This window comes from Mirounga leonina, unplaced genomic scaffold (assembly GCF_011800145.1).
Source record: "Mirounga leonina isolate KUSES-001 unplaced genomic scaffold, KU_Mleo_1.0 Mir_127, whole genome shotgun sequence".
NCBI lineage: Eukaryota > Metazoa > Chordata > Mammalia > Carnivora > Phocidae > Mirounga > Mirounga leonina.
In genome coordinates this window covers 32896653-32920200 of record NW_023270316.1, presented here as the reverse complement: position 1 = coordinate 32920200, position 23548 = coordinate 32896653, and the positions used below count along the sequence as shown (strand labels likewise).

Here is a 23548-nt window from a genome sequence, read left to right as displayed (position 1 = left end):
GCACAACCGCTTTGGAGGCCAACTGCCACTTTGTCTTTTTGGTATCAAGAGGGAAAATGTCTTCCCCGGGAGACCTTCTCTGACATCCTCCCTCTTCGTAGCTCTAGCCTAAACTGTTTGTTTGCTATACCTTCCAGAGTATGTTTTCTCCAGATCACATACCATGTTCAAGGCTGAACTGAGATGTCAGTGCACAGAGCTAGCTAACAATTTGTCATGCCTTTAGACCAATATTCTTTAAATACTTGGATGGGCTGAGTTTCTATCCTCAATGGAAAGCTTTCTCACATCCTTCTGTTGTTAGTCAAGCATATTCATGTGAACGTTTCACCGTACCGCATCCCCAAACCCTAATCACCCCCTCTGAGCCTCACAGTGGAAACATTTCTAACGTATATAATACCCACTGTGAAAATACTTTTATCAAATACAACCTTCTCCATCTACAATTATAATTAAACTCTCTCCCTGGGGCAAATCCATGAGTAGTCTACGTTTTAATCCAACTTAAGCACAGAATGTCCATAATTATCAGTTAATTATATGATTTTTTGTTTGTTTGTTTAATGTCAATACTTCCCAGTAGACTATAAGCACCCTGAGATAGAAACAGCATCTGTTTTGTTGAACACTGTATCCTTGGACCAATAAAATATTTACTACATGACAATTAGCAATAATCGCGCCTCGGATAAACCTCATTGGCTACGATACTGCCACTGCGCAAAGCTATTTACTACATGACAGATGCTCAATAAATACTTGAATGGACAAATGACTCAATTCACATGATACGTCATCTTAAAACATGGATGGGTACATTCACAGGTCTTTGTGTAACACGATAGATAAGGTAAACGATTTCTCTACCAGAGACCAGATGTGTTATAACAACTTTAAAAATAACTAGCCAGTACAATCATCTGCATTTATATGAGTTAGTTTTGTAAATTTTATTATTAGCATTTTGAAAATCCAACTCCCCTATCATATTTTCTTTTGCTTATCCATACCAGATATACAAGTCCTACATTGGAATGGAATAGGGGCTCCCTTTTATCACTTAGCCATTTCATTGTTGGCCCAGTGCCCAGCTGCATATATGCAAAATAAAGGCCTGAAGAATTACTGAAATGCCCTTTCTTTTATTCATTCTGTGAGGTAGGCAGGCCTCCTCCACTAGACACTTTTACCATCATCTAATTAATCAGTTAAACGATTAAAAAAAACCCTTATAAAATGCTATAGCAATATTTGTATAATATGGTGATTATAAAAACATAATACAAACTAAGAAAAATAGAAAATATGGGATGTTTCCAGATAATTTCTCACAGTACACGCTCAAACCTTATAACTTGTAGTAACAACTTACAGAAGCATTTCTATACTAATTTCTTGGGAGCAGTTTTTCATTTGTAAATTTGGTATTTTTTTCCTTCCAACTTTGTTTTTATATGACAGAGAAAAAATTTCTGAACATCATTGCTTCAAGTATTTCAGGGTGGCGGTAAATAATAATAAATAATTGCAAACATTTTGTTGATAGTTGATTAACCTAGACGTTAAGCTCTTACTTAATCTCCTCAATAATCTTCAAGGATAGATCATGTTATTATCCCCATTTAATCTTTGAAGAGCACTTCCCAGTCCAAAGCTGTAAGTTAGGGGACTAAGTCTAGCTCAGATTCCTGATCCTGAATCTCATGCTCCTAATGTCCATATCACAGTCCAGGGGATTTATGATTATATCACTTTTTATTCTTGGCATGAGAAAACTGCTGAGTAAAAAACATGGCATGAAACTAACAAATACACTTGAGAGCAAATTATAGCATGAGTCGAACAAAGTTCTTCTGCAGAGATATAGTTTCCAGAAAATTAAATTTTGGCAATATACTTTCTATAGCAATCACCTTAAGTAAAAATAACCTCTCCCATAAAAGAGATATCTATTTTGTTTCCTTCATTAGTACATCAAAATTGTACAAAAAAAAAGAAGTCATGAACAACATTAAAATCTTCATCAATCATCTTCACAATTAAAACAGTATTTCCCTTAAGGGGTATGGTACAAGGACTGGATTCTATGGTATACACATACATATATAAAGTAATGCAATATGCAAGGTTCCACTTTTGCTCTTTGTTAATTCCTAATTCTTAAAAAATTTGTAAATACATCTTTAAATTATGAAAGAAAATAAATACCTAATGTGGCCTTCAGTTATGTTATTATTCAAATTGGTTAGCTCCTTTTGATCAGAAGTGTTAGTATCATCAGAGGGGGTTCAACTAAAGTAAAATCCAAGAGATTACTTCATTACTTTTTCTTCTACCTATTCACTAAGATGGTGGTGGGACTAGTTAATGTAGCCTTTGCCTGAAACAGCACAAAAGACAGAGGTCTCCACATTAAGCACGGAATGGCTACATCTCAAGTCTGCAGTTTAAAATCTCGTAGTGCTGTGAATCATGTGATATTTTCACTTGGTAATACTGAGAAGATGAAATTCATTTCATGTGCTATGAAGAAACTTGATGCAGATAAAACAATAACTTGCCAAAGATGGCTGCAATTTTGTAGAGTCTGTTTGCAAAAATTTCTCTAACTTCACAATCAACTGTTGTTTCTATGCATTGAATCCTACCTTATAGGAGAACTATAAAAATCCACGTTTACTAGTATTTTATGAGAAGGCAATGTTTATGTATTCATCAATCATATTTTAATGATGGGCCTCAGTAGTAATATGGTATCAAAGCAAAAAAAAAAAAATACAACGTATGTCTTAAACAGTCATCATTTCTTGGCCCTGAAGACAAAACACATGCATATGTGTTTAGTTTTAGAGGGAATGAGTCAATGATTATGGGCATTTTACATTTCTATAGAAGGGTGGCTTATTTTGTAGATTCATGATAAAGGAGGAACAAATCGACAGCATGATGCTACTTTAATTCCTTCTGGTAAAAATTGGAAAAAAAAATAAGAGCTTAGAAGTAGGAAAGCAATTTCATGATCAACTGCATAACTGCCATATATATAAATTCAGGTAACTAGGTATTATTAAATAGAGTTACGTAGCAAAGTATCTTCCTGCCTTCTAAGTCCTAGAAGGGAATTTTAATATTGCATTTTGAAATATTCCAACATACTGCGTCATACTGTTATTTAAAATGACAATAACTTACACTAAGACCTCAAGCTACATGAGGCTTTTGTAGTCAAACACCTAACTTTAGAATTATTTTAATGGCAACTCAACTTACAAGCAGTTATGCTAAATATAGATTATCCTTTCCATCTGAGCATTGGAAGGTAAACATTATTTTGCAAATGAAGACATTTGAATTCTAACATTAAATGACTTGATACGTAAAAATATAGACTAAAGAACACTGAAGCAAATACCAATGCCAACACGCAGTTGGTTCATACTAAACCGTGTCGATCAGCTGACATCTGTGTTATGCACAGAACCTCTTTGGATGTGGTGTGCTTGCACACGGTTTAGGGGCAGCTCACTGAAAAAAGGCATAGTTGCCTGTAGTGCTGAAATAAATCAAAGCTTCGCTTGTGTCCCTTACCTTTGCCATGGCTTCTCCCATCCTCCAAAAGCGGCACTACGATAGTGTTGTTCACATTTCCAGGTGACCGCACAGCTGTGTAGACAACAGGCACTGACTGTACCACCACAGGGATGCGGTGAACGTGACTCAGTTTGTTAGACTGTAAATTCATGGGACTTGAAGGCGGTACAGGATGGATAATGTGCAAAAACTGCTGGCCTCCCACACCAGAGGCGGAGGCTACAAGGGGCCCTGGAGTTAATACTGTTGACGAAGAAGATGCTGAAGATACTGATGTGATAACAGTTGGGGAGGAGGCTGGACGACTAGAAGACGATGAAGAGGTTGAAGTTGAAGAAGGCGAGGAGGCGGATGCTGTCATGGAAACCGGGGAGGATGAAACGGCTGTGGGGGATGTCCTGGCTTTGTTGATTGACAAGTCCACTGGCTCAGTTTGTGTTTGGAAGTGATCTACAGATAACGAGTCCTCTGGGGGCTCCCCTTTCACATTATTTAGCAACAGGGGAACAGCTTCCATATCGGGGTAGTTGTGGACGTTTGGAGACTGTGGGGAGAAAAAGGGGACACATATTGATCTCTGTTAATCACATATTTAATAGACGGCAAGGTTTATGACTGGAGTGCTTATTAATTTTTCTCTTACTGCTATGAGACACTACTCATTCCCCAAATATTTGAAGAACTGCTCTGTGACAGTCATCATGATTAGAGTTGAGGTACAAAAGTACAAAACAGTGTAAAACAAGGCCTCTGCTATAAAGACATTTTCATCCTATTGTGAGAGACACCGCAGTTGTTAAGATCCAGGGAAACGAGTGCTCCATGGAGGAGAAAAGAGGCCACAAGAAGCCCAAAATGAACAGCAGTTTTACATAAAATCTCTAAAAGACAAGGGCAGTATGCAAAGCATTACCTACTTACAACTGTATAAATACAACAGCTTATTTATTTAAAATAACATATATTTTAATTAAAAGCATTCATGTTGTTGGCTTGACCCATCCTGCATTTATGAGTCTCATTCTTCCTCAGTTATAAAGCGATGGGAATTTTGATCAGATAAACTTAAACACCCTTTCCAGCTCTACAATTCTACAATTTCATGGTTCTAACCCTTACTCAACACTATCGTAATCTGGAGGCATAAAATTACCTAGCAACAATACTGGGAAAAACCATCACATTTCAACTTTCATATCTGGTGCAAGAGCTCTCACACCATTCTCATGACCAGCACTGAAAAGGGGCACAACTGCTAAATTATTAAATATAAATGTTTTCTAACAATTGGGTTATGTTTTAACTCTTAGTGATAATATTTTTTTCTCAAAACAACATACACAACGACTACAACAAACATTTTAGGAAATAATGATTTTAGAAAAAACTTATTCTGGAAATTTTAAATTGTTCATGAGTATTTTATTTAACTTAACATAAAGATAATTTTGTATAAGGTCATTTTTATTCTTTTCAGTTTTAATGAGCAAATTTTAAATAATAACAATAATAAATCCAAGATTCTACCCAGACTAATGGACTCAACATTTTATTACTGGACGTGAATATGATTTATCCTTACACTTATTCATTCATAAATTAAACAAGTATTCATTGAATGCCCACCTCCAAGGCCTAAAATGGCCTGACAATTCTATTAGCATGTGTCAGGCTAGCCTTACCAGAGAAAATTAGATTGTGACAGATTATTTTGGTTATATCTAATTTCGCCAGGCTAACATAGGCACTGACGTTCTTTTATACGAAGACCAAAAACTTTTTTTCAGCTTCATTATGGTATCAGAACAACAATGTCTAAAATTATATTAAATCGGTTCATTTCATTCTTTGTTTAATAAAAGATCTTGGTTTGCTATTCCCCCTAAAATGTGAGCATACACTTAAAGGAACAAAACATGTTTCTTAAAACCTTTCTTTATAGAATATAAATTATAGCTCCATTCAAAACGTACAATAGGCAGTAGTACAAGGGAATTCTATTCAACAAGATAATAAGTCAACAATGGTAGCAGATCAACTAAAAAGGGAAATGGGTTGATGTTTTGTTTGTTTGTTTGTTTGTTTCTAGGCTAAGATGATTACTTACCCACAAAAAAAGAAGAAAATTAGAAAATATAAAAATAAACCATCCAAAATATCTACTGCATGAAATTCTCCATGCCAAGATTTCATTCTATGTGTTGAAACTGAGAAATAACTCTTTAAATCTTTTCAGACATTAAGAAACAAAAAACCCCACAAATACCATAAACTGAGCTACTTTTAAAAAAGCTATTAGCATTATCTACTCTTCTAACTAGAACAGTATTTCAATTGATACCCAGCATTATCATTTAATTTCGTATTTTTATTTTTTAAGAGATTTTATTTATTTATTTGACAGAGAGAGAAATAGGAGAGAGGGAACACAAGCAGGGGGAGTGGGAAAGGGAGAAGCAGGCTTCCTGCTGAGCAGGGAGCCCGATGCGGGGCTCAATCCCAGGACCCTGGGATCATGACCTGAGCGAAGGCAGACGTTTAATGACTGAGCCACCCAGGCGCCCCTCATTTAATTTCTTTTTAGAACAATCTAAGATATTTCTTATTAGTATGTTACACCCACATAAAAATTCTTTCTTGAGGCTGCTTTTATAAAATATCCCAAATGGTCTGTTATTAGAATTATAAAATATGTTATTAAGCACGTCATGAAACACTATTTGACCTCAAATATAGTCTTGATTAGTTTCTCTTCTTACTCTATTAGGTACATCCAGAATTCTAATTTTGGAAACAGCGATTATTCTATCTAGTTAGACACAAGGTTTCTACATAGGTTTACAAACCAAGGGCTGAGGTTTAAGTCACCAATGTAGGAACATTTCATAATGTAAACAAAAGACTAATGGATTATGACAATACAAGAGCTGGTAAATATGGAGCTTATTTGTAGAGATGGCTTCTGAGACATCAAGTGTACTGAGCTTTGTGAATGACTTCAACTTTTCTAGATTAGGAACAGGAGTCTACCTTTTGGAGGTAACTGCTTAATCCCTCCCTAAGAAAAATATTTATTCCTTAAGCTGTTTTATAACAACAGAAGAAGAGTGTTCCTTTTATAATTCTGTTGCATATCCTAGGAAAGCAATGAGGACCAAATATTAAGAGTCCCTAGGTATGTTCAAATATGTGAGAACTACTTAGCTTTTACATGAGCTTAAACCAAAATACAGAAAATGATTATAAAAATTAGCAAGGATAAACCCAACCCTTGGACTACACACATTGTCTTTGGGACGCTGGACACATTATGCATGAAGTTATAAGGATCACCACTGCAGAGGCACATGTCGGTTCCTTCCTCATATGTAGCAGGTAGAATGCAGCCAATATGTCCCCAAACAAAGCCTCATCAGTATAAAGAGAACAAAATCTTTATTGTACCATTCACCTGTTTACAGTATTGACCTAACATTATATCCTCACAGCCCATCTGTATCTCTCCTATGGGGATGTGGCAGGTAAAGCCACCCTGTAGCTTCAGGCTGCACATACGTATATGGAAAGCTAGCAAGGCTACTTAAATATGATTTCAAAACATCTGTGGCATACTTTTGCTCCTTCGTTTAGGAAAGAGAAAAGACCTGAAAGACTTGATTCTGAAGTCATCATTTGGAAGTCATCTCCTTACTTTCAGAAAGGTGAAAACTGAAATGCATTGGTTCTGAGGTAAGAATCCATCAATATGGGGTCGCCTGGGTGGCTCAGTTGGTTAAGCGACTGCCTTCGGCTCAGGTCATGATCCTGGAGTCCCGGGATCGAGTCCCACATCGGGCTCCCTGCTCGGCGGGGAGTCTGCTTCTCCCTCTGACCCTCCCCCCTCTCATGTGCTTGCTCTCTCTCATTCTCTCTCTCTCAAATAAATAAATAAAATCTTAAAAAAAAAAAAAAAAGAATCCATCAATATGTAGCAGCAGTGAGGTGATGGGAACATAGCAGACGGCCAAGAGCGACAACAAGAGCTCTGAGAGACCGAGGAAAACACCAAATGAGAAGTATTGGGAGCAGCTAGAAATTAAATAAAAGGCCTACAGGTGTACATCAGACATACTGTGGGTTCAGCTCCAGACCGTGGCAATAAAGTGAATGTTGTAATAGAGCATGTCAAGTGAATTTTTTGGCTTTCCAGTACTTAGAAAAGTTATGTTTACACAATAACTGTAGTCTGTCAAGTGTACAATACCATTATGTCTTTTTTTTTTTTAAGATTTTATTTATTTATTTGACAGAGAGAGAGAGAGAGCACAAGCAGGGGGAGTGGCAGGCAGAGGCAGAGGGAGAAGCAGGCTCCCCACAGAGCAGGGGGAGCCCGATGTGGGACTCGAACCCAGGACCCTGGAATCATGACCTGAGCTGAAGGCAGTCGCTTAACCAACTGAGCCACCCAGGCGCCCACCATTATGTCTTAAAAAAAAACGATGTACATACCTTAATTTAAAAATTCTTTATTGCTAAAAAAATGCTAACCTTCACTTCTAATTCTAGTTCTCTTGCTATTCCCATCGTATCTGCAGTTACTTCTGCCACTGAAGTCTTGAGCCCCTCAAAGTCATCCATGAGGGTTGGAATCAACTTCCTCCAAACTCCTGTAAATGTTGAGATTTTGGCCTCTTCCCAGGAATCACAAATGCTGTTAATGGCAACTAGAATGGTGAATCCTTTCCAGAAGGTTTTCAATTTATTTAGCCAAGATCCATCAGAGGAATCGCTGTCCACGGCAGATGCAGCCTTGCAAAATGTATTTCTTAAATAATAAGACTTGAAAGTTGAAATGACTCCTTGATCCATGGGCTGCAGAATGGATGTTGTATTAGCAGGGATAAAAACACCATTAATCTCTTTACACATCTCCATCAGTGCTCTTGGGTGACCAGATGCACCGTCAAGGAGCAATCATATTGTGAAAGGAATCTTTTTCCTGACCAGTAGGTCTCAACAATGGGCTTAAAAGATTCAGGAAACCATGTTGTACATAGAGGTGCTGTCATCCAGGGTTTGTTGTTCCACTTACGGAACACAGACCGTAGGATTTTTGGAATGGTCAATGGGCACAGGCCTCAACGTGAGTCACCAGCTGCATTAGCTTCTAACTGGAGTCAGCCTGCCCTTTGAAGCCAGGCACTGACTTGTCCTCTTCACCTATGAAAGTCCCAGATAGCATCTTCTTCCAAGAGGAGGTTGTTTGTCTATGTTGAAAATCTGTTGTTTAGTGTAGCCACCTTCATGAATGATCTGAGCCTGATCTTCTGGAGAACTTGCTGCTTCTCTCCATCAGTGCTTGCTGTTTCCCTCACACCTTTATGTTCCGGAGATGGCTTCTTTCCTTACACCTCATGAACCAGCCTAGCTTCACATTTTCTTCTGTAGCTTCCTTACCTCTTTGAGTTTTCAGAGAATTCAAGAGTTAGGGCCTTGCTCTGGATTAAGCTTTGGCTTAAGGGAATGTTGTGGCTGGTTTGAGCTTCTATCCAGACCACTAAAACTTTCTCCCTATCAGAAATAAGGCTGTTTCACTTTACTACCTTTCATGTGTTCACTGGCTAACACTTTCAATTTCCTTCAAGAACGTTTCCTTTGCATTCACAACTTGGCTAACTGGTACAAGAAGCCTAGTTTTCAACCTGTCTTGGCTTTTGACAAGCCTCCTTCACTAAGCTGACGCATTTCTAGCGCTAGATTGACAGTGAGAGACATATGCCTCTTCCTTTCACTTGGACACGCAGAGGCCACCATAGGATTACTACTGGCCTAATTCCAATACAGTTGTGTCTCAGGGAATAGAGACGCCCAAGCAGAGAGGGAGAGAGATGGGGAACAGCTGATGGGTGGAGGAGTCAGAGCACACACAACACTTACTGATTAAGTATGCTGTCCTATATGGGTGCAATTTGTGGTGCCCCAAACCAAGTACAATAGTAATGTCAAAGATCACTGATCTCAGATCACCACGACAAATTTAATAACGAAAAGTTTAAATGTTGTGAAAATTACCAAAATGTGACACAGAGACACAAAGTGAGCAAATGCTATTGGAGAAGCGGCACCAAGAGGCTTGCTTAGAGGCAGGTTTGCCACAAACCCCAGTTGGTTTAAGAAAAACAAAACAAAACAAAACCAGCAGTATCTGTGAAGTGCAGTAAAGCAAAGCATGATACAATGAGCAATGCCTATACAACTCTCTGAGAGAGAGAAGATATGGTGTTTTCCCTGGAAACATATACGGGGTAGGAATGCTGAAAAGATTAGAAATAAAGAAAAGTCAGAAGTTTTAAGCACCATAGAAAAACTTCTGTTAAAAAAACAAACAAAACAAAGAAAGGATTCCAGGCTAAAATTTTACCCTTGATTACTAACGACTCAATTCTTGCTACAACACTGATGGACTACTCATCACAGGGCCAACTAAGTGCCCCTGTTGTTTGTTTAAATAAAAGCCCACCAAGATTTTTGTCTGGGAGTGATGACTTTAGCTGAATTTTGCTGTTGATGTCCTGATGTGGAAATGATGATCAAACACTTAATATATTCAACATCATTAAAAGAAACAACACTCCTAAACACATGCAGATTTTAAACAAATACTGGACTTCTGTCAAAGAGAATGAGAGTAATTAATTTCATAAAGTGTCCCAACTGATTTATCATTAGAATGATAAAATACTTCATGAAGTACATGCTATCATCAAAAACAGTCTTGATTCTTCTTTTTTTTTTCTGCATTAGATAGATCTGGAATTCTAATTTTGGAAATAATGACTATTTCCACCACAAATTTATCTCCTCCTACCTATCTAGTTAGACACAAGATTCCCACATAGGTTTACAAACCAAGGGCTGAGGTGTTATTCATCACTTTAGAAACATTTTATAATGTAAATGATTATATACATATGATCTTTCCAAAGGATTACCTATTATTCCTTGAAAGGGTAATAATAAAATATTTTTTAAAATAAAATATCTTAACAAATTACTGCATAAATACACATCAGGAGCAACAAGATAAACGTAACAATATACTTAATAAAATATATATGTGAAAATCTAAAGATAAATACAAACAGGATTATAATGCCACATATTATTTTCTTCAAAGTCTGAAAGCCAATTTTAATCATAATATCCACTCAATAAAATATTATACATAATATTCTAGTGAACACATTCCTTTCAGTGATCTGGGGATTACACATGAGCTTTCCTAATAAGATAATCTTTTTCCTGAATATACATCTTAAAATAGAACTTCAGCTTTGGGCATTTTGTTGAGTGAATATAAAAATGAATCTAAAACCTCCTACATGCTGGTACCCATAGTATTAGATGTGTTTCTTATAGTCAGCCATTATCATCAGCTGAATTTTATTATGGTCTGGCAATGACTAAAAAGTGCTTTTAATATTGGTCATGTCTTCTAAACACTTGGTAATCTTAACAAGAGAGGAAAAAATGCCCGGACACAATCTCATCTTTGGAAAGCCCGCGAGAGATTCTTATGTGTAGCCATAGTTAAGGACTGCTTAGACAATATTCTGCTAAGTGTTATCCATGATTCACATGCCGTCTGTTTCATCTTTAATGGCCCCAAGGATTTTTAGAGAAGCAGAGCCTTTACACACATGTTCACACACACACACAAACAGGATGTTCCAACTATCCATTTATCTATCCACTCATCTACTCATCCAGCCAGCCAGCATTTAAACAAATTATATTTCATTTTATCTTTATAAACTTGTTGAGAAATAATCTCATGGTAGTTTTTAGAAAAGATTATAAAATGACCTAACATCACATAGCTCGTGGTTTAACCGTTAGGATAACCTTTGCTTTATAAGCGTGCAGTGTGGTCATTATAGAAAGAAAATTTGATTTGGACACAAAAGAAATCATGACTTACCCTGTCACTTACTAGCTGTGCCATCTTGGTATCATTAAAATTCTCTAGGTGTGAGTTTCTCTACCTACCAAAGAGTAATATAATTCCAAACTCATGCCATTGTTTTATAGATTGTATTAAGGGCATTAAGTGCTTTTAAGTAATACTGGTTAGTGTGGGATAGAAGCAAATGAGCTCCCCCTCTTAGAACTAAAAATTCCAGGGGTGCCTGGGTGGCTCAGCTATTTGAGTGTCCAACTCTTGATTTCAGCCCCGTGTCGCTCAGTGGGGAGTCTGCTTCTCTTTCTCCCTCTCCCGCTCCCCTCACTCTATCTCTAAAATAAATGAATAAATACTTAAAAAAAAAGAACCAAAACTTCCAACACAACCTAATCTATGACTGTAACTCTCAGAAGTGACTTGACTGAATGCACTGCACATAAGATATTCTGATGCAGGGTTGCATGAAAACAGCCACTGTATTGTATAGGTGAAGTGTCCATTAATCGACCAAACAGATCTATATACACTACAAAAGTAGCTAAACAAGTCCAAATATTACAAGATTTTTAGAGTCCACATGATTTTAAACAAACACGTCTCTTAAAATTTAGAAGACAGTCATTTGACAGTTGTTTTTTTTTTTTTTTTGCTTAACTAGGTTGACCCCTAGGATGATCTGTAAAAACAATTGGTTTGATTTCTCAATACCACAATATAAATAACCCACATCAATCCATAGTTCAGCTTGTATCCATTATGACAATATATAGTTATATTAATTATTTGGGGATGTTGACCATTCTTTCCAGTCTTACCATGGGATGAAACAGCAGAGAATTGTTTGTTTCTTGAGTCTCAAAGGAAAATTAGTTCATATAAGTTTCACTGTCTGACTTGGTGATTAATTGAACATGTATTTTTTTGGGGGGGGGGGAACGTGATTAAGGAAATGAACTGTGCGCTTCATGTAAAAAAAGGAAATAAACTATATCTATGATTCTATATCCTTGATCATTGAAGGTTTTAAGTTATACAGCATTATTTTAGATGCAAGTACATTTAATTAATGAGCTAAATTCCTTTTTTTTTATACAAAGCACACAGTACATACATGCCTTAGTTTTTGTGCCTTGGTTTCCCTCATAAATAAATGAAATTTTAGAGTTATGAGCACCAATTCTGAATGCAAGCAAGCTACACTTCTGGCCATTTTTGCTCTGAGTGTAAAAGTCACCAAACAACCACTTGTAAACAGAGGATGCACTGCATTTTCTTCTCTACTGTTTTATTTTACTAAAAAGGAAAGCCTATTTTTCTTTGTTAAATATTTTATTTATTTATTTGACAGAGAGAGAGAGAGCACACGTGCACACACACAAGCAGGGTGAGCAGAGGGAGAGGGAGAAGCAGACTCTCCGCTGAGCAGTGAGCCTGATGAGGAGCACGATCCCAGAACCCTGGGATCATGACCTGAGCCGAAGACAGATGTTTAACCGACTGAGCCACCTAGGCACCCTAAAAAGGAGAGCCTATTTTTCAAGATTCATCTTACATATGCCCTTTTGTCATCATTTGTCTTGCTTTCAGCCCAGTGATCTTCCTATTTTACTCCACATGTTCAAGGGCAAACTCTTAAACACAAATGTTATGAAAGGGTGTCTTTTTTTTTTTTTTTAAGACTTATTTTAGAGAGAGAGAGAGCGTGTGCACACACGTACATGCATGTGAGCAGAGGGGTAGGGATGGGGGAAGGCGCAAAAGGAGAGGAGAGAGAAACTCAAGCTGACTCCCCACTGAGGAGGGCAGAGCCTAAGGTGGGGCTCAATCCCAGGACCATGAGAGCAGGACCTGAACTGAAATCAAGAGTCTGAGGCTTAACGCATTGAGCCACCCCAGTGCCCCAAAGTGTGTATTTATAAAACCCAACCAAAAAAAAAAAATTAAAGCCAAGTATACTAAAGAAAAGGAGAGATAAACTGTCATCCCTCTAAAACTACAGATGAAAGAATAAAAGGAAACAACTGGAAATACTCTACCATGACAATGTGGATCTTGGCTCAGAAAGTATTAAATGAGCTATCCACTACACGCAGGCGAAGATACGTGAAGGAATCAACTGCGTTATCTCAATATCTCAAGTGTTAGTTTAAGAAATGATTGATTCCTTAAGAAAATTCAGAACATATGCATAACATAATGGACTATGTGCTTTTACATTTCCGTTTTTGTGCTTTCACAACTGAATTGAAAAGGATAGCCTTTTTAATTCTTTTTTTTTTCTTTTAAAAACTTTTTTTGGAATTTTTCTTAAGTTCTCATTAGTTAACATATAGTGTAATACCGGTTTCAGGAGTAGAATTTAGTGATTCGTCACTTACATGTAACACCCAGTGCTCATCATAACAAGTGTTCTCCTTAATCCACATCACCTAGAAAATGGTAGCCTTTAAAAAAAGGGGTCAATACACAGTTAAATTTATCCCAAATTGTCCTTATTTCCTAGTTGTCATGCTTTTCTATGATCTATTTATTTCCCAGGACTTGCATAATATTTATCCGAAGCAATCAGAATCTATGTTAATAGCAGACCGCAAAACTGAAACTCTGGTTTGGCACGTGTGTATTGTGAAGTTCGGGTAGGAGGAGGTGGGGTGGCTTCTCTCCTCCTCTACCGTGGTGAAGGATAGAGGGGATCCAGTTAATGCATTTTTTTTTTTAACAGCAGACAACGAAATGAAGCAATGAAAAGACCAACAGAAATGTGTGGACATGAACATAATGTGTTATATGTTACATGTAAACATACGGACATTTAGCAAATAAATAATATTTTGTTTTACCACATAACGTAATCAGTGAATACTCATCACATTTGCTAGACGCGAATATTATGCTGAAGATATTAAGCCACTTAAATCCTATTTCCCTGGCCAAATGATATAAAGAAGCAGTGTCCCTAAAACAAATGTCAAAATGAAGTCTAGGAAGTCAGTTTTGTTCCTTATTCATTTATTTATTTTTTACAACTGCTGTTACACTGAATCCTTACAAGGCATGCAAAGAGGTCTTAAAAACAAATCGTATCATTCCAACTATATGCCATTTTGGAAAAGACAAAACTATAGAGCCGGTAAAAAGATCAGTGGTTGCCGGAGGCTTGGGGGAAGGAAGGGACAAATCAGTGAAGCACAGAGGATGTTTAGGGCAGTGAAGCTCGTCTGTATGTTACTGCAGTGGTGGATGGATACGTGTCACTCTGCATTTGTCAAAACCCACAGAACGGGGCAGAGTGAACAAGCTCAACGCTGTGATAATACTAACTGTACCGAAAGAGGCTAATTAAGTCCTTAAGTGTCACCAGTGTGCTGGGGTAAAGCAAGCCTTCAATGCTGGGGGGCGCTGTGCAGGGGCGCGGCTGAGGTGCGAGTGTGGAATGTTGGGGTACGATGTGCCAGAGAGTCAATCTAAATTTGCACTAAAAAAATAAATCCTGCTCATTAGTTGTAGGAAATTGAATTCAATATTAATGCTGTTGATGAGACCCAATTTTGTTTATTATTTTATCATTCTTCACAAAAAGTAATAAGCCAAAACTATTATCACAGCATTAGTGAATTTATATTTTTTAAAGATTTTATTTATTTGACAGAGAGAGAGAGCACAAGCAGGTAGAAGAGCAGGCAGAGGGAGAGGGAGACGCAGGCTCCCCGCGGAGCAGGGAGCCCGACGTGGGGCTCGATCCCAGGACCCTGGGATCACGACCCGAGCCGAAGGCAGTTGCTCAACCTACTGAGCCACCCAGGCGCCCCAGCATTAGTGAATTAACAAAAAAAAAAAAAGAGGTAACTGTTTCAGGCTTATGTTTTCTACCTCATGATTCGGTATTTTTTTTTGTTCTTTTGGTTTTAAACTGTTATTATTCAGTGGCTGATTTACAATATTAAAGTCTCACATTCACAATACATTAAAGGAAAACGTGTTATAGACTCTTAGGAGGAAGAAAACGTTCATTTGGATCTTCACCCTCTACCAAAGACTCACGCCAGGTACTGAGGCAAATGTCCCTGTGCTCGTTACAGATTTTAAAATATGCACTAATGTTTCCCATTCTCAAACAGATTAATCTTCTCTGCTACCAGCTGGACCTTGCTTTTGATTTCACAAAATGTTCACCACAGTTATTTTTATAATGATACCTCACAGTGGTGGAATACACCAAATTTCGGAGACAAGAGAACTTGACCCAAAGAGGATGAGACAGCCAAATGATACATCTGGAAACCCTGACACATTACAAACACATAAAGCAATAATGCCATCTTTTTATGGAAAAGGAGGTATATTTACAAAATGTGGGTCTTACTTTCTGGATCTTTACAGCAAGCAAGTAGTCAAGAATAGCCTCTACAGGCTTCCCTTCTTAGAGAAAATGCCTTAAAAGAGAAATCACCAACTGGGTCAAAACAAGACTAATGGCACAGACAATGGAAATCGACCTCTTCCCACCTATCCCTGGTATCAGAGGCAGCTGCAATGGGAAAATGGCACACGTAGACAGGTAGTAGAGTTTAAATGCCCCAGAACTTATTCATGATTTAATTCCATCCCAGCTCACTACAAAGTCCCTAAGATGCTCTTGCACAAACCAACACTTTTAGCCTCGTCTTTTGGCTTCCTATTAAATGAGATATCGATGCACTCAGGTCTAAGGATCTGAAAGGATGAAAGTGTGCACGGGTTTTGTAAGTGGTCCCCCCATTTAACTGCGATCGCCACAGGCACACACAGGTGTACATAATTAACACATGTATGTGGAGAACGGCGTGTCCATCAAGCCCCTGTTGATTATACCTACCAGGAAATGTGTATGATGAAAAGGGGAGAAGGGGCAGGCTGGAGCCCCAGAGACAACAAAGGTAGGAACAGGAAAGCAGAAAGGACAATTCATGTGACTGAGAGAGACCCTGCCAACCACCCAAGACCCCTGCTAATCAGGAGAGACTTAGAATGACAGGGGACATCTCAGCTCAATATTGGATGGGACACTTATTTATAAGATATAAGGATTAAAAAAAAAACATTAATAGTAATGCTGTCAAGGATGTAGCAAAATGGACACTTCATTATGCCGCAGGCTAGCAGGGTAATTGGGTGCACATTTTCAGGAATGCCGTTGAATTGTGCCTCAAGAGTCTTAAAATACCTTAAAACAAACAGTAACATTTTTAAGAATCTAGGGCATTGCCATCTCCCTCTCCTCTTCCCTCACCCCCATATATATGCATATGTGTATACAAACACACACACACACACCCCTCCCAAGCTGAGAGGGAGTGACCTTATATTCAGGATCTATTCAAAGTTTACCCCTAATTACTGTATTTTTAAAAAACAGAATAATGTTTGGAATTGAAATCTTCAATCAATACCAGTGTTGGCTTTCAGAAATCACCAGAGAGAATATGCTTTGGGCGGGGGGAGAAGGAAATTTAGCACACTTAGTCATGATTCCTGTGGAATGTGGATGTGGAATGACTTCCCGATTTCAGGTGCTGGTATGGTAGAGAAGCTTTCAAAAGAGGGCTGTGCTATTAGGAAGATTACATATATATATACCAACCATGTCAAGTTCAGCCAAGTAAGTACTTCAGATGGCTTTGGAGAAAAACCCCAGAGGCAGCATCACCCCTGATGTAAACAGTGCTGTACCTCAAGTAATCGAGATGAGGTGTTCGAGAAAATGATGACTTAAAAACTGACTCTAGTGAGGACACACGGGCATTGATGTTGAACTTGCCTGTGAAGATACTGAATGAAATAATATAAAATTGGGGAGTCGGGAAAAGTTCAGCGTTTTAAAATGTATACACTAGTTCATATAAAGTGGGGTTTGTTTTATAACTAATTTAATACATTAAAATATCATAACTGCTGAAGTTAAACTATTTATGAATTTATATATTCAAGCTGGTTACAAAAGTTTCCTCCTGGGAAAACGGGATAACTTAATGCAGAGACTGGTACTTAGACAAAGACAGCAACTGGGGATTTTGGCAAAGAGGTATACACAAATACTCATTTTTGTCTTGTTTACAGGAGTAAACATTAGAAACCACAAAGTGGGCATAACAACGGAATAAAGTTTGGAACAATGGCTTTAGCCCCGGCTACAAACTAAGTCATCCATGCAACATTTCAAAGCTAAGAGATGCGGTAGGTCCGGGATACGGCGCTACCACCAGTAGTTTAAAAAGGATCATATGTGACTCCAATGATGAGCCAGGTTTGAGAAACAATGTTCAGTGACATGGAGAAAACTATATAATGCTAAGCTAAAAAATGTGAGGATACAAAACTGCATATGAAGAGTAAGCTTAATTTTGTCTCCTCCACCAACATTTTTACTTACATATGAAAAGAAGAAAAAGGCTAGAAGACAACCGCAGAAACGTTAATAATAGTTTCTCCATTTGGTAAATCTGAGGTGATCTAGATTTCCTTTTATTTCCCCTTTTTAATCTAAGTTTTCCTTATTTTCTATAGTGAACCTGTGCTACTTTTAAAAATAAAAAGAACTGTGTTATATTTCAGGAAGAAACACATATGAGGAGTGTACAAAATGTATTTTCAGGAAAAAAAATTTGAAAAAAGGAACAGAGACATTTCTAATTTTTAATCTGGCTTTTCCTAGAGTCTAGTGAGCCATGATGTCGTTAGAGGAAAATAACAAATTCTACCGAAATCTCCATCTGCCAAGGGCATCACTCCCATCAGTTTTAAAAAGATGGGCAGCACAGCTATTTTACAGAAATTAATGTCTCTACCTACGTAACCATGTCTCTACCTATGTAACTGGAATGAAACTAAAGACAAAAGCTAAATACAATCAGTAACTAAAGATATGTAAGTGCAGTAACCCAGTGGGTTGAAACTATGGATTCCTCTGGAAATCCCAAGCTGCTACATTACAGTTTACCAGGAAAACATTTTCATACTTGAGAAATTACTGAAAATAATTATATACCAATGTGTGGGAACTACAAAGCTTTTTAGGTTTTTTTATGAAAAGCTTTCACTCAATCGATATGTATTTAGTGAACATTAGTATATGATCAGCACCGCGCCCTGAGAAACGGGAGGATGCCACAAAAGGATTTTAATGCCTGCCCTGAAAGAAGCCACTCCCCCCGACCCCAACCCCAGAGGTTTAATGAAAGTTTCATCACAGTTTAGTGAACTGCATTCAGAAATCATGAAATGTAAATGCAGAGGGAATATTTCTACATTGTGTTTTAAAAAATGGAGGTCATTAAAAGTGAATCTGAGGAAACAAAACTGTGCTCTTTATTTTTTATTTATTTATTTTTAAAGATTTTATTTATTTATTTGAGAATGAGAGAGAGCACATGAGAGGGGGGAGGGTCAGAGGGAGAAGCAGACTCCCTGCCGAGCAGGGAGCCCGATGCGGGACTCGATCCAGGGACTCCAGGATCATGACCTGAGCCGAAGGCAGTCGCTTAACCAACTGAGCCACCCAGGCGCCCCAAAATTGTGCTCTTTAAATCAGCTTCTTCAGAGTGTATATACAAAACAAGCACACCTTCAAATAAGTATTATAGAGACCTTATAACCACAAATTAAACTTAAATTATTAAAAACGCAGAAGAAATAAACATTTATGTAATATTTAGTACAATATTATCTGGCAGAATTTTCTCCTTCAGTTCTATAAAGAAAGAAATACAGTCTCACAGAAGTTGAAAGAATCGTCTGAGGCCAGGATATTATACTGATCTATGATCTAAACCCGAAAGTAATTCCTAAGGCTACGTTTCCTCCCCAATGCCACCCTTATCAGCCTTGGTACAGGGAAGGAGAGAGCGAGCTCGTGTCTTTATTTAATGCAGTTCACATGAAATCAGTCTGTGGCAATAATCCAACTGAAGATAGTATAAAAATGAGCACTGCTTGAATACCTGTGTAGTAAGCATTTGCTCACTTTCCCTATATCCTTGGCACATAACAAACTTAATGGCACAAGGCGGGTATCAGTGACCCACATCACAATGTTTATTTCTTATTTAGTTCCTGTTTGTTTTCACAGTAAGCCTTAGAATAACGGAAACTAGAAAAATCATTCTTAACAAGAATAGCAACCCATATTTTGTGCCCTGGCCACGCTGTATGTTATGTAAGTTTGAAAGAAATGAGAAAACATGATGGAATAAAATGGAAAAACTGAAATCCTTAACAGATTTGTATGGAGCACAATTAGAAATGTTAAGTGGATAAATCAATCAGCTCACCATCTACTGAATTTCTTCTGTTCCTGTTCTTTAAAGCCAAATACTCAGAAATTAAAAAAAAAAAACCAAAACGTTATTTTATTTTTGACCAGTGATGCACATCTCCTGATAAACGCAGTGTAATAAAGTGTAACTTTTGTAAATAGAACAATAGTAAGTGACAGGCAGTGGGGTTTTATAAAAAGCACACTTGTCTGAGTTCTAGCTTAGGTTCTATTCTAGGTGACCCAGTCCACCTATCATCTCTCTTCCTTTAATTTCTAATGAAAATGACTCTGATTATCTTTTGCCCACTTCCCGAGCCTCTTCTCTCCTCCAGCCTACCAGATTCCACCTGTCCTGAACCAGATTCCACCCTCTGTCTTCCAAGCACTCTGAGCTTCACGTGTCCTTCTCTAACAAGCCGGTGTGCCCATGAAGACACCATTTCTTCTAGTTCTTTTGCAGCCCTGAATCTATCACAGTCACTGGTCCACAGTAAGCTCTTAATTAAAGCTCATTAGTAAAGCTCCAGTTGCTCTCTAAAGTCCTTATTAACTCTAAAATTGAATAAATCTATGAAATTACCCCACGTCTAAAACTTAACAGTAAATACATTAACTTAATTATATCATACATACAAATATTAGAGTTGAACGTTTCTATTGGCTCATTCCTTCATTTAAAAAGAATTTGATTTATTAATTGCCATTTTATTAATTCCTCTCACTACAGAACTTTAAGAGAGTAGTTTCGAGATACCGCAAAGTAATTTTTAAAAGAAGGGATTAAAGATGCACTCTTCCAGTGGGCCTAAACCTAATAATGTCTGGGTCTCCCTTTCTGTTAATTTGAAGTACATTACAAAATTTGGGGGCTTTTGTTTTTGACAACTAGAAAATGCATAGATAGAATCGCTAAGTGTATTACCGTAACAGTTAAAATACAATGTTCTCTCCGGTTCTAAAATTTAGTTTTAATGTCTATCAAATTCCACAAAGCTAGTTATGATTTTGTATGTATTTTTTCTGTCAATGAGGAAATAATACGTGAAAGGGAGATTACAAATTTTATAATTAGATACAATGATAAATGTGTATGTCTGATCCGGTTAATTTTCCATCCTGCAGTAATTAATAAAAAATGCTACTCTAAGCCCTTCTGTGGTGACGTCCTACACCAACAACCCTGACTCGCTCCTTCTTCCCTCCAAGTTCTACAGCACATTTTCCATACATTTTATTCTTCCCTTTCTCCTCTTCCCCTATTTGCTTACTGTGCTCAGTTCCTTTATGTTAATCTTAGAAGGCTAGAACTTTTGCCTACCTCCATTCCATGTTCTCTAGTTTCATCTACATATCTGACATTCGTTCTAACACTAAAGGAGCATTCTCAGCCAGGATAATTGTGGCCCGTGGGGGACACTGAGCAATGAATGTCTGAAGACATTTTTGATGATCACAATCAAGGGCAAGGGTGACAGGACAGATTACAACAAATATCAGGAGTGCCGAGGTTGAGTAACCCTACACTAAACCATCATTTCTTTCCAACATTTTTTTTTCCTTCTACCATCCTGTTTTTCCCCTTGCTTTCTTTGGATTCTTTTTTTTTCTTTTCATTTTTTTACTCCTCAAATCCCCCACATGTGTTAATCATGTAAATGTATCTGTACAGTCCAAACATTAGTATGTGCATCTCTGTGGGCGTGGTTTATGTATTGGTATGAATGCTCGTTAGCATGTACACATTCCTGTGTCTTCCAAGTGTGTAGTACACTTAAAAACTATGGGAGTGTGTGTGCATAGTGAGTATATACACAAAAATTTGAGGAGTTTATGATGTATAGATTAGACACGTGTATATGTGTGAGCTCATATGCCTTCTTTTTGTAATTAACATTGCTTAGTTTTCACACTTGCACTTCAGTGAAAGGAAGAATACAGCTATATTTGTATCTGTAAAAGTCAAAGGGGGACTGGGGTTGGGTCAGAGAGCTGAAGTCACAAGTGCAACCGATGGTCCCAACTCCATTAAGCATCTGCCTTTCCACTAAGGCTTCTGGGTCTCAGCCAGAGGATGGCTCCTGCCAGCTAAATCTAACCCTCAGACCTGAATCACCTTCACCAGATATAAAGGCCTGAAGTCATGTATATCTAACACAGACACGTGTACAGGCATTATGGCATATTCATTTAATCCTCACGACATCCCAATATAGGAAACTATTGTTAATCAATTTTACAGAAGGGAAACAGAAACTGAGGAGGGTTGGGGAAATGTACCAAGGGTTCTACCGGAGGTAAGTGGCAGCGTCAAGACCATTTTTAGCCATTTCTGACAACAAAACCCCCGGCCTCAGCTATAATGCAACACTCATTCAAACGACTGGTCTTGGGCGCCTGGGTGGCTCAGTCGGTTGGGCGACTGCCTTCGGCTCAGGTCATGATCCTGGAGTCCCGGGATCGAGTCCCGCATCGGGCTCCCTGCTCGGCGGGGAGCCTGCTTCTCCCTCTGACCCTCCCCCCTCTCATGCTCTCTCTCTCTCTCTCATTCTCTCTCTCAAATAAATAAAATCTTGAAAAAAAAAAAAAAAAAGACTGGTCTTATAATGTCTGCCGACAGTAGATTAGGAAAGAATGAGATCACTGTAATCAACCTCCTTAAAACATTTTCCTTTCATTTTGTGCAATTTAAAGTCTGTATCGTTTCATAAAGAAGAAAGTCAAAAAGGTTAAGTAAAAGCTTTCATGGACTTCATGAACATATATTAGCAGAATTATTTTTCCTTTATTAGTTCTCCTTATAATATCTCTAAGAAAACATTAACTGTATGTTACTCAATTATTTATTGAATAAGAAAAAGAAAAAAAAAATCAGGCACATTAATCAGTTCTTTGATCCAAATAATAGAACCTTGATTCCCATGAGATAAAGTTACTCTGTGTTTTTTGGCTTTAAATGATTCCTGTGATGAAATTCCAAATTAATTATTAAATAAATAAGCGAGCTCACATTCACATGGTTCATTTTCTTCTTAGCAGGAGTACTTTCAGTGGCAGTAAAATAGCCAACGTTCAATTATCTACAGTCTTACAAGGGATCACAGAATAAGTAATCCCAAATGACAGATAATCCCAAAAGCATTTATGTTGGGTTTTAAATTCATTATATGATTCCAGCAGATTTACCGCCATAATTATATTCTTTTTCTCAGGCTCATATTAAAATTCATTTGTATTTCTTGAGCACAAGCCAAGTGACAGCAGAAGGGAGGATCCCAGATAATCAGTGCTGAATGACAAAAGGAAGTCGATTTGCTATTAGCATTTTTTCCTGTAATCAACACGAAGATAATCAAGAGTTGATCATGAAATCGCACTTCACATTTATTAAATGTCTTATATGATTAATTTAAGAAGATACAGTACAACACTATAGCAGAGGGGTGAACAGCATAGGTTATGGATGTTAACAGACTTAGGTTTGTGCCCTGGCTCCGTCCTAGTTCTGTGACAAGCAAGTTGCTTATCTTTTTAAACTTCAGTACTTCGCTTACAAATGGTGCTAATATTTGTACCTATTTGTACCATCTGAAGGGAGGTTGGAAGATTAAATTATTGAATGTACACTGCCTGACACAAAGTTAGTTATGGTTGCATTTTTTTGTTCTAGCTATTAGCTATTTCACGCTAGTGCTAAAACTAGAGATTACTTACATCTGATA

General features: G+C 37.6%; 1 protein-coding gene and 1 non-coding gene across 3 annotated transcripts in view; both read right to left on the bottom strand.

Annotated features, from left to right (window-relative positions):
* KLF12 (Kruppel like factor 12) overlaps positions 1-23548 on the bottom strand; it is a 430517-nt gene that overhangs the window by 143346 nt on the left and 263623 nt on the right. For both annotated transcript variants that reach the window (XM_035003236.1, XM_035003237.1), the window contains exon 4: positions 3592-4138. In XM_035003236.1, coding sequence (XP_034859127.1) covers positions 3592-4138 — 547 coding nt within the window. The remainder of the gene's footprint in view (positions 1-3591; positions 4139-23548) is intronic.
* LOC118009751 lies at positions 595-731 on the bottom strand. Its single transcript, XR_004679021.1, has one exon. It is a non-coding gene; the product is annotated as a U4 spliceosomal RNA (small nuclear RNA).